The 17,786-nt window shown below is 38.7% G+C and overlaps 1 protein-coding gene across 1 annotated transcript; it reads right to left on the bottom strand.

Annotated features, from left to right (window-relative positions):
* Positions 1–9,465: 9,465 nt before the first annotated feature.
* Positions 9,466–9,990, bottom strand: LOC308615865 (ADP-ribosylation factor-like protein 16). Its single transcript, XM_081231737.1, is given in 2 exon segments — positions 9,466–9,731; positions 9,734–9,990. Coding segments are annotated over 2 exon segments (333 nt in total). The 5' UTR covers positions 9,987–9,990; the 3' UTR covers positions 9,466–9,651.
* Positions 9,991–17,786: the final 7,796 nt, after the last annotated feature.

Genomic DNA, 17,786 nt, shown 5'->3' with positions numbered 1-17,786 from the left:
ATATGTTTCTGCATGGCTAAAAAATGAATTATCTGTGTGCACTGAAGAGCCCTTTTTAATCCTTAATTATTATCATTAAACACAAGTGTAAGTGCTCTGGAACTTCATACCAGGATGGGATCTGGGAACTAGCACTTCAGTTTCCCCGAAGGGTTGGCTGAAGGCAGCAGGAAGCAGGCCCACTGAGACTTGGGCATAACCACGGAGCACTCCTTTGAGAGAAATTATTTGAAATGATTTTAGCAACAACTGGTTGGATATTGAAACTGTGTAAACCCCATGGTTACAGGCATTGGTGTTCTTCTGGTTCCATAGGTTTAGCTAGGTGACTCGTTGACCGAGGTCACCATAGTCATCCTTGCAAAACCACTAAAGGGAATTCCCCAAATTTTCCTAACCTACTGGGCATCCTTTAAAGGCACAAAATAAAAGCTGTTGAAATAGGTTCTTCAACTTCTTGTATAATCACTTCACTCATGCAATAAACCAAAGCTGGGGCTATTTGCATTGCTTATGGCACTATCCTGCTTCAAGTCCATGTTTTTGCCAAACCTGCCATGTCATGCTTGCATTGGGCTCCTGCTTTAGGCTTAAGCCTGTGCTAGATGCTGTGGGAGTTTCAGAAAAATAGAGTTCCTACCATGGAGGAGCTTATATAGTCTAAGAACAAAACAAACGTTGTCTGGAGCAGTATAGGGAAAGGGTCAGAAACACCAGATTCATGTCAGGCAGATTGGGTTCAAATTCCTGTTCCCCCACTTTCAGCTTGTCTGAACCTGGGTGCCAGATGTTATCTCCTGAGTCTCTATTTTCTCCACCACAAACTGAGGCTAATAATAACTACCTTGAAGGGTAGCTATGAGAATTGAAGTAGTGCTCAAAATGCATTTAGAGCAGAGCCTGATTCCATGGGGGGGGGCCTCACTACATGGGAGCAAAGATGATGACAATGAAGATGAAACAACAGTAAACAATAGAGTAATTAGAAGCAAAATAATAAAATATAGACTATAGACTGATAGGAATTTGGAAAAGGGAGAGCCCGTTGGGGTTGAAGCAATCAAAAATGTTTTATGGTAAAGATGGACCAAAGTTGAGCCTGAAAGGATATGTAGAATTCAGAGGGGAGAGGTTAAAAGAGTCGACACTCCAACTGAGCAAAACAACTATAGCTAATAAAGACTTTCAAAGTGGTCAGCATGACATGTTGTGGTATTCCAGTCAAGGCTTCCAATTTCAATATATGATTTTGTTGTGTGGTTAAGGCAATCCAGATAGCTCCCAAGAATATGTGCCATTGGAGAGGCATCCATACTTAATTTCCTAGCGGCCTCTCCTAATTGTTTGATTCTATTATATTTCCAGGGGTAACACCCTCCAATATTGTAAGCAATACACTTTAAAATTGAAGGATACAGACGGGATTAAGTTTGCTAATCCACTGACTTTAAACTAGGGAGATTAACATGGATTATCTAGGTGGGCCTGATGTAATTACAAAAGTTCTTCTTATGTATGAAAGAGGGAGGCAGAAGAGGAGGTCAGAGTGTTGTAATGTGAGAAAGACTCAACTCACCATGGCTGACTTTAAAGATGGAGGAAGGGACCCATGTGCCAAGTGATGGGAATGGATTCTAGAAGGATTTTAGAAGCTAGAAAAGGCAAGAAAACTGATCCTCTCCTAGAGTCTCCAGAAAGAAGGCTGACAACATTGTGATTTGAGCCTAATGAGACCCTGCTGGACAGCTGGCCTCCAGAACTTTAAAATAATAAATTTGTGTTGTTTTAAGCCACCAAGTTTTGGTAATTTGTTACAGCAGTGATAGAAAATTAATACATCAGGGAAAGCTTATTGATGCAGATAGTACAAATCTTCACTGCATGCTTAAATTTCAGCTACCATATTTAAATTTCTAAGAGCTCTTTCTCATACCAAGAAGTTTTTTGTTTCAAACCATCCTATTCTTGCTTTATCTATATAATAAAAACCAGACAAAGGGAATACTATCTTTAATTTATTATAAAGAAAATAACTCTCAATCTAGAATTCTATATGCAGTTAAAATACCTTTTAGCATTCAGGATGAAGCAAACATTTTTGGCAGATACTGGTGGTGTTTACCATTCACAGACCCTGTAAAGTTTAATGAGAATTACTAATAGATATACTTTTGAATAAAGGAAATTGAGCACAGAAGCAAATAATGAAGTGCAAATAAAGATGGTAATTTTTTTAAATGGTCAACATGTGGAAAAATCAGAATAATCATTAATTGTTTAAAACCACAAAAATAGTAACAACTAACTTTGGAGGTATAGCTAGAAAGTGGTATGGAAATAGTGGACAACAATATCATGTAATTCAGAACATAAGTGGTTAAAGCTTTCTAAGAACTCTTACATTATTTGGGAGGAGGGTAGAAGTGTTGATTAATTTGAGACTAAGTCAAGTATTCATATTAAAATGTGCAGATAATACTTAAAGGAATAGAACATTACAGTAGTGACAGATCTTCTAATAGTTTTTTGCATCCACCCCTGCCTCAAATGTGCGGTAGTTACTAGACATGCCACTAGGTCTTGTTACTTAATGTATAATAAAGAAATTCATGTATTACTGTATTGTTTTTAAAAATTCTTGATAACTAAATTTCTATACAGTTGGCTTCCTTTGTAATCCTATGTAGATTATTTTATGCATTGAAAACAACCTTCTGAGAAGGAGTCCATAGGCTTCCTCAGACTATATAGCGCAATTCATGGCACAAAAAGTTACAGAACACTTACATTAGAGCCTCTCATTAGCCTTTTTCATCCAAGCTGCTATCAGAAAAGTAGGGATTCTTTCTTTTTTGCCTTATAAAATTGTAAAGCTTCAATGGCTTAAATCCACAATCACAGAGACTGGCTACTAAAAGAAATAAGAGGGCTTCCCTGGTGGCGCAGTGGTTGAGAGTCTGCCTGCCAATGCAGGGGACACGGATTCGTGCCCCAGTCCGGGAAGATCCCGCATGCCACGGAGCGGCTGCACCCGTGAGACATGGCCGCTGGGCCTGCGCGTCCGGAGCCTGTGCTCCGCAGCGGGAGAGGCCATAACAGTAAGAGGCCCGTGTACCGCAAAAAAAAAAATAAATAAATAAAATAAATAAATAAAAGAAATAAGAGAGGACTCCTCATATAAGCAATATCACACAATATTTTTTACATATATCTATATATATATTATATATAAAACTGACTCACTTTGCTGTACTGCAGAAAGTAACACAGCATTATAAATCAAGTATCCTCCAACTAAAAAAAATAAGAAAGAAAAAAAATAAGAAAGGATTTCTGTGGTCAGATTGAGATATCTGCCATGAGTTGTTCATATTGTAAATTTTAAATCAAGATATGCTCATTATCTGAGCCCTAAGCATAATTAGGCTAATGCTTCTTTATTTGTCAAATGGAGAAAATCATAACCATATTGTGTCAGAAAATTCAGAGCACACAGTCTTAAAACTTATTTTTTTTCTCATCTTATCCAAGATTATATTATCACATAGAGAACTTTAGGGTAATGACTGTAAATGATTTAAAATATGGGCTTTAGATTAAATAGATGAGGACTTGAATCCTGGACTCACTACTTACTAGTTCTGGCTGGTTGGGATGTTATTTTTCAATTCTATCAATGCTCAGCTTTCTCATCTTTAAAATAGTGATAATAAAAATTGCATCACAATTTTGTTGGGCAAATTAAAGGAGACTGTATATGTAAAGCACGCAACACATTACTTGGCTCATAAATACTATTTCGTGTATTCATGCAAATTTTGCATTCAAACTAAAAAGATATGCAACAAGCTAGTCATGCATATCTGGGAATAAGTGACCTAACACTAGGTGAATCACAGCTAAATAACATTAAGACATTATCCTCCCATTTTTGTTTATTTTCTTCTATTCCTCTGATGGAGTTTAAGTCCTACTAGTGGATTGATATATGAACATCTTAACTTCTGTTTCTGGTTGGTTTTATCATGTTGAATAATGGAGGTTATTTATCTAGTCTATAGAAATGAAGTTGTAAACGTGTTTCTACTTTACCACCCCACTACCTCCATCACCTTGATAGAGTGCTGAAAGCTTCTTCTGAAATGATTTACTTGGTTTTAGGCAGTTTGATAGACACCAGAAACACACTCATTTTCATTTCAAGTTCAGAGGAAATTGTGTCTCTGCTTTGATCCTTTTTTGACTTCATAGATTTAGACAGCTGTTAGGTTAGCCTTTTTATGGTGCAGATGAAGAAGCTAGGACCATGTCAAGCACAGCTTAATTAGCTTTACATCTGTTGTCACAAACAATACATTCAATTCAGTAAGACACGAAACCTGGTGGTCTACCCCCAAAACAACAAAAAAGCCTTCTTTATTTAAAAAAAAATTTTTTAAACATCTTTATTGGAGTATAATTGCTTTGCAATAGTATGTTAGTTTCTACTTTAACAAAGTGAATCAGCTATACATATACATACATCCCCATATCTCCTCCCTCTTGCGTCTCCCTCCCACCCTCCCTATCCCACCCCTCTACGTCGTCACAAAGCACCGAGCTGATCTCCCTGTGCTATGTGGCTGCTTCCCACTAGCTATCTATTTTACATTTGAGAGTGTGTATATGTCCATGGCACTCTCTCGCTTCATCCCAGCTTACCCTTCCCCCTCCCCGTGTCCTCAAGTCCATTCTCTATGTCTGCGTAAAAAGCCTTCTTTAGATTTACCTTTCATGAAGTAGGCATTAAGGAATAATTTCAAGAGGAGTCTCCAAGTAGACAATGACCATTAGTTTAATAGAAAATTGTACTATCTGCCAGTGATGGACATTAATAACCTTAAAATTGGAATGATCCTGAGAGAAGGTAGAACAACTCCTTTTTTTTTTTAAATGAAGAACAGGATTTATTTGATCAAGAAAGAAGAAATCATGTGTTCCCCCTACTTCATACTTTTCCTCTAAGTTATTTTCCATTTGGTGTCAATTGTAGATACTCTATTAATTAAATTTCTACTCAAAGACAATTACCAGATGCTATAATTTTCTGATGAGCTCTCAGTAACAGGAGAACCAGACAGTCGTGAGATTCTGGTCCTTTATTGGTTGGGGCTGTCAGTAGAAGGGAAGTGTAGTATTTACTATTTAAAGTATTTATGTTTGAAAATGTACCTCATATTTCTTAATGAAAAATGACAATAAGCCCTGTAATAAATACTGACATAGATAAATGAGAGAGGTTGCAGAATTATTTTAAGAGATCAGTGCTTTAGACAAAAAGACAGGCAAATAGACACCTCAAGGTCCTTTTTTTTTGAGCATCTGTGATTTAGTAAATAAATGTCAGAGAAAAAGTGTTGCAGCTTAATACATACAGCAGAGGCGTTAGCATCTTACTTAGGCTTCCTCCTGTCACCTGATACACTATGTAAAAGCCAGATAAATATTATCCTGTAGTTGTAGAAACAAGAACGAACAGCATGCTTGGGATATCACTTCATAGTCCTCATGGGGATATTGGGTCACCATTGCACCACCTCTCAATCATTTTTTCCTTCTGAATCATTTCAATTCAATTTATGAAAATCACACATGCATGCAATCTGAAGCAGTGTGCAGCTTTTCACTGTTAAAGCCTTTCCTTGGCAGGGGAGAGACAGCTGCTGATAGTGGCTTTCCAGACAGCTATTCAGCAGCCTTCAACAGCAGGAGGAAATCAAGTTGAGGAACTAAGTGAGACCAATGACTTCAAGTGTAGAAATTGAAAGGAATTCAGCAGAGTGATAAGACGCTAACTCTGGGCGGCAATGGAAGTCTATGGGCTGCATTTGATTCTAAGCAGGACTGGTGATTCTGAAGAACACTGAAGAGCAATCTATTGCAACTGACCTCAGTAAATCCCCTTTCTTTTATTTAGTTCCTCATGTCTCACAAAGCTGAATTCTTACTCTATTGAAAACTGAGAAAATTCATAATTCAAAGACTGGCCACAGAAAAGGAGATGCACTGCAGTTAGAGGCACCATTATGGTGAGCGGTAGTAGCAATCAATAGAAGGCAAATATAGAATGTCATGCTCTATGGAGAAATTAGTTCCCTAATAGCTCATTTTTTGATGTTTTCTATGCATTTTCTGCACCATAATGACTTTAGGCTAGTAAAGTGATCCTTGATCTTATTCCTCGCTGAGGAGCCCCAGCTATGGAGGCAACTGGTTTCCATCCCAGTTCTTCCACTGATTAAACTTGAATAAACTCTCAAAGCCTTAGTTTTCTCATCTGTATAAGGAGGATAATAAGGTTATATCTAGTTCATTAGCTAATCCCCTGGGAGGTGCTTAACACTGTCCTGTGTCATTTATAAACATTCACTATATGTTTACTATTATTATAAGTGCTGCTTTGGTGGTGATTATGCCATGCAAAGGAGCAGTAAGAATCAATAATATTTTAGCAGCTATTATGTTTCAGACAGTGAGCTAAGAATTTTACATGCATTCTTGTTAGCTCCCTTCAGAACTCATGGCAAAATACAGCAAAACTGTGTTGAGGGGCTGAGATCCGAGAAAGTCAATCTCCTGCAATTGGTTAGATGCAGTGAATAACCAATGAAATGCGGAAAACTTGCCCATTTTAGAATTACTTTAGGAGCCCATAAAAGGAAAGCTGTTAGAGATGCAACTCTTCCTACCAGGGACCAAGAATAGAATAGGACTACTCAAAAAGGCACAGTTTTATCTTAGAGTTTCAAAAAACAACAGCAATTTTTAAATGTGAAATATCAGATTAAGGTATTTTAAATTGGAGAAAATCCAACTTTGAAAGTTGTAGGTTTGTCAACAGATCTTGGACTTCTGAAGAATTGCTAGACCAGATGATGAAACTCATTAATAATCAGTTTCTCAAACACCTGGGTGTTCATAAAGCACAAAAGAAAAAGTACATGCAGCTCAGTTGAATCTCATTCTTCCTCTGTTCAAGTCATCTTGGCAGTATTTAAGCACACAATCAAGGCTCAATCTAAGTAAGAGTTAAAAGTCTTTCAGATGCACGTTGGAAAGGTGCTGACCTTTTTTTTAAAAAAATGTTGTTTAAATATTCTTATAAGAAAAAGGGGGAAAGAAATGAGAAAAATACTGCCTTGACAAGATTTTTCCATATAGCCCATTAATTATAGGGTTTTATTAGGGGTAACAGATTCCATTTTTAATGTAAATATCAGTGAGAGACGTGTCAGTTTTTGCACCTTATTGGTCATGACTTCTTTTAGAAAAGGTTTTAATATAATTGTGAAACCAGACAGAACTAAGAAAATGGGAAAGTTGAAACTTTTAGGGAAGGTAAAATTGGGTTGGGTTCATCTGTGAGGAGTGAAAATGTTATATAGGGACATTGAGAGTCCAGAAATTGTAAAAACATAACTTTATAGGACGTAGGGAAAAGTTTCAGGAAAACAAACAAACAAACGAGTTAAAATGAGCCAAAAAGAAATTTATCAACTTGCAAATTCTATGTAACAATAACGCTAGTAACCAGGTAAGTTCCTTGCAAAACTATCTTTTTGGGTAAGCACATCATGAATGATGTGATCTATCATGTGAGTAAGAAACAAATTCAAGATGAAGCTAGGACTTCCCTGGTGGCGCAGTGGTTGAGAGTCCGCCTGCCGATGCAGGGGACATGGGTTCGTGCTCCGGTCCGGGAGGATCCCACATGCCGTGGAGTGGCTGGGCCCATGAGCCATGGCCGCTGAGCCTGGGCGTCTGGAGCCTGTGCTCTGCAACGGGAGAGGCCACAACAGTGAGAGGCCCGCGTACCGCAAAAAAAAAAAAAAAAAAAAAAAGATGAAGCTAAATGTAAGCATCTTCTGGGCATTCCTTCACCAGCCTGCACCTTGCTCCAGGGAGCTGGGCTAATGCCATTGGTAGAGGGGGTTTAGGTGACGTAACTCAATGGTTTCCAGTCAGGGCTGCCAAGGTAGACTGAGATTGGCATACACAAGAAATTGTGAGAAGCTGCTAGTTATGAGATATTACTGATTCTTTATCTTTAAAGTAAAGAACATAGATAATATATTAAGTTAACGTGATTGTACAAGATTCAAATAATACAAAAATATGCAGTATATATTCCTCACCTCCTACCTCAAACTTAACTCCCTTTCCTGAACATACGTGCGAGTTCACAGCTTTGTGTTTTCCTTTTTGATTCCTGAGATTTAGGTAAGCCTTTTTCCACCCAAAGAAAAATAAATTCTCTTATACTTTCTTCTAAAACTTTTATAATTTTATTTGTAAAACTAGGTTTTAATCCATACGTGATATATTTTTATATATGGTGTGAGGGAGAACTTTCTTTTTGAACAATCGATAGCCAATTGTTCCAACATAAGTTATAGAATGGTTTGTCTTTTCTCCCATGATGAGAAAGGTCACATTGATCATTGAAGTAATAGTCATAGTTGGGCCTGTTATTGGACTTTATTTTGTTCTGTTGGCCTACTTACCTATTTATGTGCCCTTACCTATGACTCATAGTTATTATAATTTTATCATATGTTTTCCCTCTGTAAGGCAAGTTCCCTTCATTGCTACTTTTTAGGGGAAACACATATTCTTGTATACCTCTATCAGATGAAATCAAGAAGCACCTTCAAGTTTTATTTTCTAGAAAATCTCATGGAGTTTTTATTAATTTTTTAGATTACTTGTGGCAAAGCTGATATTTTATGATTGCTTATTCTCATCGAGTAATGTGGATTTTCCCCAATACATTCAAGCCTAATTTTTATGCTCTAAAGTATTATAGATTTCATTGAGTAGGTGTGCTTTTTTTTTTTTTCTTACCAGACTGCAGTAGGTTTAATAGTGGCCCCAAAAGATATGTCCAAGTTGTAACCCCCGGAACATGCAAAGGTGACCTTCTTTGGAAAAAAGATCTTTGCACATGTAACTGTGGATCTTGAGATGAGATCACCTTGGATTTAGGGTGGGCCCTACATCCTCCTTATAAAAAGAGGAGAGAAGACCGCGTGAAGACAGAGGCAGAGATTCAAGTCCTGCGAGCCACAAGCCAACGACACCAAGTGGCACCAGCAGCCACTAGAAGCAGGGAACGGATTCTCCCTCAGAGCCTCCACACTTCTGGCTTCCAGCACCGTGAACATAAGTTTATGCTGCTGCAAGCCACCATTTGTGGTGATTTGTTACAGAGGCCCTAGGACACAAATGCACCAAGCAATAGGTGTTTTCCCACAAGCTTCCTTATACTGTCACGGTATCAGAAACTCAACAGGTCGGAGCTTGTGTCAGAGCTGAGAGAGCAGCCCTCCTGGGGGGAGGGGAACAAATACCCTAGAACCATCCCAGGACGGTGTAGGACACAAGCCACCTGGCAGGCCTGTCCTCCTCTCCCAGCGCTGGAGCCAGAGGGCAGATGTCAGGAGTTTCTATAACCTGGGTGCCTCAGTTTACCCATCACTGCAACTCAGCATGGAACCCGATCTTCTAGGGCTTACTCTGCCCTTATAAAAGCAACAGATGGCCAGAGGCCAAGCAGTGCTGCTTCTGCCTTCTTGCCACAGAGCGGGCCAGCCATGCTTCTCCGCCCTGCAGTCAACCATTTGTTCTGTGGATGTCCTGGAGCCAGCGCAGCACTTCTGACAAGCCAGTGCCTTTCCGGGCACTGATTTCTACGTGGTGATATTCCTCTTGGAGCAAGCAATGAGGTCCGGGAGCCTGATTAATGACTTCATCTCTTCTATGGTCATGTAACAGGGCAGGTCAATTTTATGGAAGAGAATCAGAACCGATGCTTCTTCAAGTTGTTCTGCCAAAAGGAGACCCAGGAGCCGCGCACAGGATGCAGAGAGCTGGGTGGGGTTAGAGGCGTCCACCATGAACAGGAGAGAATGACAGTTTCCATAGTAACTGGACCAGATGGGGCCCATGCACCACCCCCCAGCTCCCGGATGGTGATCTTTCTCTGAGCCACCATGTCCGTTAGGTTGGTACCCACCGTGGGCCACGTCGGCGGAGGATCGCCCAGGTTGCCCTTCCCATCCTGGGAGTTCAGCTGTGTAAGGCAGTCAAGGTCTCCATAGTGAGGTGGATGGACCTAGAGTCTGTCACACAGAGTGAAGTAAGTCAGAAAGAGAAAAACAAATACCGTATGCTAACACATATATATGGAATCTAAAAATAAAAGAAAAAGTTCTGAAGAACCTAGTGGCAGGGCAAGAATAAAGACTCAGACGTAGAGAATGGACTTGAGGACACGGGGAGGGGGAAGGGTAAGCTGGGACGAAGTGAGAGAGTGGCATGGACATATATACACTACCAAACGTAAAATAGATAGCTAGTGGGAAGAAGCCACATAACAAAGGGAGGTCAGCTCAGTGCTTTGTGACCATGTAGAGGGGTGGGATAGGGAGGGTGGGAGGGAGATGCAAGAGGGAGGAGATATGGGGATGTATGTATACCTACAGCTGATTCACTTTGTTATACAGCAGAAACTAACACACCATTGTAAAGAAATTATACTCCAATGAAAGTGCTAAAAAAAAAAAAAGTCTCTGAGCGGGGCCAGGGAGGGAGCACTGGCGGACCCCGCCCCGGGCACCCCCCCCACCCTGCTCACCGCCAGCGCCCCCTGGATTCCCCTCCCCGCTACCCGGCGCAGAAGGGTTGTCTGCAAGCGTCTTCCCCAGGCCCGTGGCACCGAGCCTGCTTATTTTTTTATAATATCCTCTCCAAGGTATTTAGAAGTTCTGCTGCTATTTTAATGGAAATATCTTTATTGAATTTCTTTCATTTTATACATGCATGATGATTGGTTTTAAAATGTCACACCAATCAAAGAAAATGAATATTCTTAGAATTACATTGTTAATAATTCATTAGTTTACAGTAATGTATATTGTATAACAAGAAGAAAAACAGAAACAAAGATTAAACTTTATAGAATGAAAAACAGCCTCTTGCCTCACCCACTCCCAGTCCAGAAACACTGTCATGTCCCTTTTCAATGTTTGGGTTCTTAGTTTTTCTGGTACTTTCCACCATAACTTTAAGTAATAGGCTTTTGGCTTTGTTTCTTGGCTTACCAACGTTAGACACTACCACGCATTACCTCCTGCTTTAAGGATGATATAAGTCGGCCTCCTGTTTCATGTGGGAACCTGAGAGCTGGTTCATCTACTGGTGAACGCCCGCTGCTTATAACACTGACTCTGGTGGTGATTATGGCCGGCATAGCATGTCTTGCTGGGATATTCTGAGGACCCTTCCTCTGGGTGTTGCGGCTTCAGTTCTTCCTGGGATCACTGGCTACCTAGAGCACCGACTCTCCTGTGTCCTCTGCTCATTCTCATTGTTTTAGCCCGGGGGAAATTTCTACTGCTCCTACAAAGACTGACACAGATGATGATCCTTTCCATTACCCCTGGGAACCCTCCTGCTCTCTTTATTGACTGGATTTTCAATTTTGAGCATTCCCAAAGCCACTGGCCAATCAACCCTTGCAGTGTATTGGGCTATGATGCCCTCCAGTCTTTTGTCTCTGTCATTCCAATCCTGTTTGGTTTCTCTATTTCAGAAACTTCTTAAGATTACCTAGTATGCTAGGAAGATTATTTTCGAACAGTTCAGTTAATGAGTTTTCCTTTTAAATATATAGATTTTTTTTTCACTCCAAGGTATTTGAGGAGGGAAGGGAATAGATGCGTCTACACCCAGACAGCCATCTTAATCCAATCTTAAATAATATTTTAATATTTTTTCCCTTTACAACATGACAGCAGGAGAACCTCCAGGAGTCTCTTAAACAGCTGGGATAAAGTATCAGGAGAACTCTGATGTGTATATCCAGGACTCAGCTAAACCCCTCTGCTTCCACTTACAGTTGTACAGCTTTCAGTGCCCTTTATTCATTGACACTAATTGGTTAGTTTAGACTTACAACTGACCATTGCTGAAAGACAAAAAGTTCAAGAACTTTGATCTTGGAACATAAAAGTTAGGGACAGACATAAAGGTAATACCAATTCTATACATTTGCATCAGTGATCTTTGCCTTATCTGTAAGTTAGAATAAACCTTTTGTAGAATATGAAGATGGCTCTACAACTTCCAAAAGACTTTTTTTTTTTTTTTGCGGTACGTGGGCCTCTCACTGTTGTGGCCTCTCCCGTTGCGGAGCACAGGCTTAGCGGCCATGGCTCACGGGCCCAGCTGCTCCGCAGCATGTGGGATCTTCCCGGACCGGGGCACAAACCCGCGTCCCCTGGATCAGCAGGCGGACTCTCAACCACTGCGCCACCAGGGAAACCCCAAAAGACATTTTTAAAGCAAAATATATTATTGTTATATCCAGTTTAGATTTTCATTTATTGGGAATAAAGACTAGCCACATCAAAATGGGCTATATGTAAAGAAATGCTCGCCATAGCACTTAAAAACCTTCTCTCTGATACGGTATTTTAAATACAAAGCATAAATATAAACTTCCAAAATTAAAAAAAAATTCTCAGTTGATTTTGTAACAGTTATGAAAGCAAATTTTGTCTATTTTTGATTGCTAAACCATGTTAAATTTCAACCTACATTTTCGTATGTATTGTCACTAAACCAACATCATCTGTCATTTGAAAGTTTGTCTGAAATGTATTTTTTATGAAATAATTTATTTCAAGTAAATTAAATTGTGTGCCTTCACATGGTCAGTGTGAAAATTTGCAATTCGCTCTTTTTCTTCCAGTTTTATGGAGATATAATTGACATACAGCACTGTGTAAGTTTCAGGTTTACAGCATAATTTGACTTACATAAATCATGAAATGATCATCACAATAAGTTTAGTGGACATCGATCATCTCACGTAGATACAAAATTGAAGAAATAGAAAAAAAAATTGTGTGTGATGAGAGCTCCTGGAATTTACTCTCCTAACAACTTTCAAACATAACATACATCAGTGGTCACTATATTTATCACGTTGTACATTACACCCTAGGATTTACTTACAACTGGAAGTTTGTCGTACCTTTGACTGCCTTCCTTCAGTCCCCGCTGCCCTGCCTCTAGTAATCACATATCTGATCTCTTTTCCTATGAGTTTATTTGTTTTTCGGTTTTGGAGTATAATTGACCCTACAACACTATGTTAATTCCTGTTACACAACGTAGTGATTTTTTTCTGTAGATTTCAGAATGATCACCACAATAATTCTAGTTACGAATTTTACCATACAAAAACATTACTTTGTTGTTGACTATATTCCCCATACTGTATATTTCATCCCCATGATTCATTTACTTTGCAACTGGAAAATAATCCTCAGTCTCCCTTAGCTATTGCTTTCCTCCCCCTAACCCCCTCTCCTCTGGCAACCACCTGTTTATACTCTGTATTTAAAATTCTATTTCTGTTTTATGTATGTTCATTTGTTTTGTTTTGTAGATTTCACATAAGTGAAAGCCTACAGTGTTTGTCTTTCTCTGACTTATTTCATTCAGCATAATTCCCTCTAGGTCCATCCATGTTGTTGCAAATGGCAATATTTCATTCTTTTTATGGATGAATAATATTCCAGTGTACATATATACAACATCTTCTTTATCCATTTGTCTATGGGTGTGCACTTTGGTTGCTTCCATATCTTGGTTATTGTAAATAATGCTGCAGTGAACATAGGGGTGCATATATCCTTTCTAATTAGTGTTTTTGTTTTTTTCATATAAATACCCAGGAGTGGAAATGTTGGATCATATGGTAATTCTATTTTTAATTTTTTGAGGAATTTCCATACTGTTTTGTATAGTGGCTGCACCAATTTACATTCCCACCAACAGTACATGAGGGTTCAGTTCCCTTTTCTTCACATCCTCTTCAACACTTGTTATTTGTTGTCTTTTTGATGCTAGCCATTCTGACAGGTATGAGGTGATATCTTATTGTGGCTTTGATTTGCATTTCCCTGGTTATTAGTGATGTTGAGTATCTTTTCATGTGCCTGTTGACTACCTGTATGTCTTCTTTGGAAAAATGTCTATTCAGATTCTCTGCCCATTTTCTAATAGAGCTGTTTTTGTTTTTTGACGTTCCATTGTATGAGTTCTTTGTATATTTTGGATATTAGCCACTTATCAGATATATTGTTTGCAAATATCTTCTATTCAGTAGGTGATCTTTGTTTTGTTGATAGCAATTTGCTTTCATAGAATATGGCTATTACTAAAAATTACAGTAAAGTGAAATTTATTTTTTCAGTTATACTTCTGTCTACATCTAAAGTAAAAGATCTTATATCTTTTAATCATATATATTAAGTAAAAGATTTTTCTTAATACCATTTCTTATTCAATACCCTGCAAAAATGATGAAAAGACTAAAAAATGCTAAGAGGGTTCAGAACATTAGATGTTGCCATGAATGTGATTCTTAGTCAAAAAAGTTGAGAAATGACTCTTTAAAGTAACCCTCAGGAGTATCTTCTACACTAGAGGAGAATAATGCAATTCCATTAGCGATTGTCGTTTGGAGGGGGATCCTCATTACAATGATTTTACTTACTTTATTTTTTTGACATTTAAATTAATCCCACTGGTAAGTACTTTAAAAAATTCACATAAGCTCCTAAATATCTAGTTATGATCAGTCTAAACTGACTGGAAAACACACATAAAATAATAATCAATGATTCAGCATTGACCCAGAGAATATAAAGTTATGTTTAAGTTGTTTTGATGAAAATTTATTGAATTTTACCAACAATTATGGCTGGTATCTATGAGTTTTTTCTTCTGAACAAGTTTGTTAATTTAGTAAAATTCGTCCAACATAGTTATGCAGTATTGGTTAGGATAAATTTCTCCCTTTCTGATTACCATAGCCTAGTAACATCATGTAGATACACTTTGTGTTGGTGCAAATTCCATAATGATAATGTAAGAGAGAGAAATAATGGCCTAAAAACAATGCATTAGTCATTCAGGAAATGGAATCCCAGGTGAGGCAACTTTTTTCAAAATGGGTAGATTGTGACTAAGAGTTTGAAAGTTGGTCTTATGGAGAGCAATAGCATTTTCTTTTTCTCTATATTTGCAGGGCAGATGACAGTCACATGTGCTAAACACTTCACTGAGCATACCCAAGGTGGTTTGCAATTGCAAGCGTGTTCATTATATTTCCATCTATTTCTATGGCATTCCAGGAAGCATATCAGAATTTAAATGGGTAAGAGTCCTCCTGGATTTTATTACAGGGAGAATTTTAACCAATTCTTATACATAAGAGAAGAAAATTTTTTAAAATATTTTATAACTTCAACTATTATTAATTAGAATAACAATATATAATAAATGTAACAAACCACCATCACACATCAGTATGCTGAGATGCCAGAACTGAGAACCAGCATCCTAGGATACCACAAAGTATGCCTTTTAAGATTTGAGATACTTGATGTTTATTTTTTCAGGGCTGCTGTTCAAAGTGCCAAAACTAGGTGGTTTAAAGAACAGAGCTGTATTGTCTCACAGTTCTGGAGGAGGTCCAAAATCAAGGTGTTGGCAGGGTTGCTTCTTTCTGGAGGGCTCTGAGGGACAGATCTGCTCTAGGCCTCTCTTGGGGTTGTAGATGGTCTTCTCCCTGTGTCTTTTCACAGCATTTGTCCCTCTATGCATGTCTGTCTTTGTGTACAAGTTTCCCCTTTTTATAAAGACACCAGTAATTGGATTAGGGCCCATCCTAATGACTTCATTTTAACTTGATTACCTGTCTCCCAATAAGGCCACATCCTAATGTTCTGGGCATTATGACTCCAACATATCATTTTTAGGATGGTCAACCCATAACATTTGGAGCCAAAAAAAATGCTTGGAATAATAAAATTAGTCTCTGAGAAGATGGCAACATCTTGACTACATAGCTGCTTGCATCTCCCAACTAGCACCAACCAAGCAAGAGGATGAAGAAGCTTGCACAAGGAACAATTCTCACAGTGAGTAGCTGACATAGCACACACAATCTCCAATTATGAAAGATCTAGAAATAAATATGGGAATTGGGAGTGAGAAAGTTGGTTTGGGGAAAGACGTTGAAATGACTTCAAACCTTAATCGATTTGGTAAATGTAGGGAATTTCCTTAAGTTATTTTTCGATGCCAGGCTCCCTTCAACCCAGGACCTCTCAGTACCCATTCCTCCCCAGACTGCCCCCAAAAGTGTAAATGCTAGCTGCACCTGTGTTTGCATATTTATAACTGCCATTCTTGTAATCTTCACAGTTATTCATAATGAAAAATAGTTTTCATTCACATGTTTTTTTCCCATGCATTTTCTCTTCACACTCTAAAACTGGGTGGAGAGAAAATTTTGATTAAAAATAATATAAAATACAGTACATCAAACATAGAAGCTGGTAAATTCAGAAGATTATAGGTTCTAAATATAAGAATACTTCCTTTTGGAAAATACTCTAACACTATTTCTTTTCAAGGATTGCACACACATACACTTTTTTTTAAATGGAGTTGGCAAGGCTGTAGCTTGACTTGATGTCCAGGAGTGGCTATACAGTTTGTAGGACCCAGTGTAAAATGAAAATACAAGGCCCCTCGTTCACAAATTCTTAAGAATGGAAATATCAAAACAGTAGAGCATTAAACCAAGTGCAGGGCTTCCCTGGTGGCGCAGTGGTTGTGAGTCCGCCTGCCGATGCAGGGGACACGGGTTCGTGCCCCAGTCCGGGAAGATCCCGCATGCCGTGGAGCGGCTGGGCCCGTGAGCCATGGCTGCTGAGTCTGCGCGTCCGGAGCCTGTGCTCCACAACGGGAGAGGCCACAACAGTGAGAGGCCCGCGTACTGCAAAATAAATAAATAAATAACCATGCTTCAAAACAAACAAACAAGTACCAAGAAAAAAAAAAACAAAAAACACCAAGTGCAGGCCCTTCGAAGCATGGGGTCCTCCCTAAGCTCTTCTACCCAAAGAATAATTTCACTTCGGTAGACTTTTCTCATTATATAATATAGACGATTATCTTAGAATTTAGGGAGGGACTAACTAATTATTAGATAACTTAATGAAAAATTTGAAGCTTACATGAAGGGCAGGATGTGACCTCACGTTTGCACTCTTATCAGCGACTTTACTCTTGCTCACTGTTTCCTTGTTCTCTCTTGCCTGCTCTTTTTTCTGTCCTCTTATCTCCCTTCCCCCATCTAGCCACAGCAAGGAGTGGAAGCATGATCTCATGGGTCTGTGTACTTATGAGAGCATTGGTTTTTATTTCATTTTACTTTCTAAAGAATTTGAGTCAATAAAAAAGAATAAACTCTGTATAGCAGTTCACAGAAATGGGTTTGACATACGTTATGAGCTTTGCTTTAGTCACCTTAAAGAATTTAGACAAAAACAATGTTTCATGAATAATAATTGTGTCTTTGTACAAGTTAAGTGGGACTTGTTAGTGGGATGGAGATAGGAGGCCAAATGGCGTGGATGATTTTTTGTTTAAATTTATACTTATTTTGTTAACGTCGTGATGTTGGGTCACATAGAGATGCAGAGATTTGACCTCTAGAATTCCTTGAGAACTTGTTAAGCTAAAAGCAAACCTCTTGGGTCACAGTCAGCCAGTCTGTCACTGTATCTATTTGCTCTGGGGTCTTCTCTAAGCTGCAGCTCTTATTGGCAGCTGTCCCAAGGGTATTGGGAAAAGACTCTGCCCTTTCCATGGTGTCACTT

The sequence above is a fragment of the Mesoplodon bidens genome (genome assembly GCF_964165515.1).
Source record: "Mesoplodon bidens genome assembly, chromosome: 4".
Lineage (NCBI taxonomy): Eukaryota > Metazoa > Chordata > Mammalia > Artiodactyla > Ziphiidae > Mesoplodon > Mesoplodon bidens.
The sequence above is the reverse complement of the archived record's forward strand: the minus strand, read 5'-3'. Positions and strand labels throughout refer to the sequence as shown.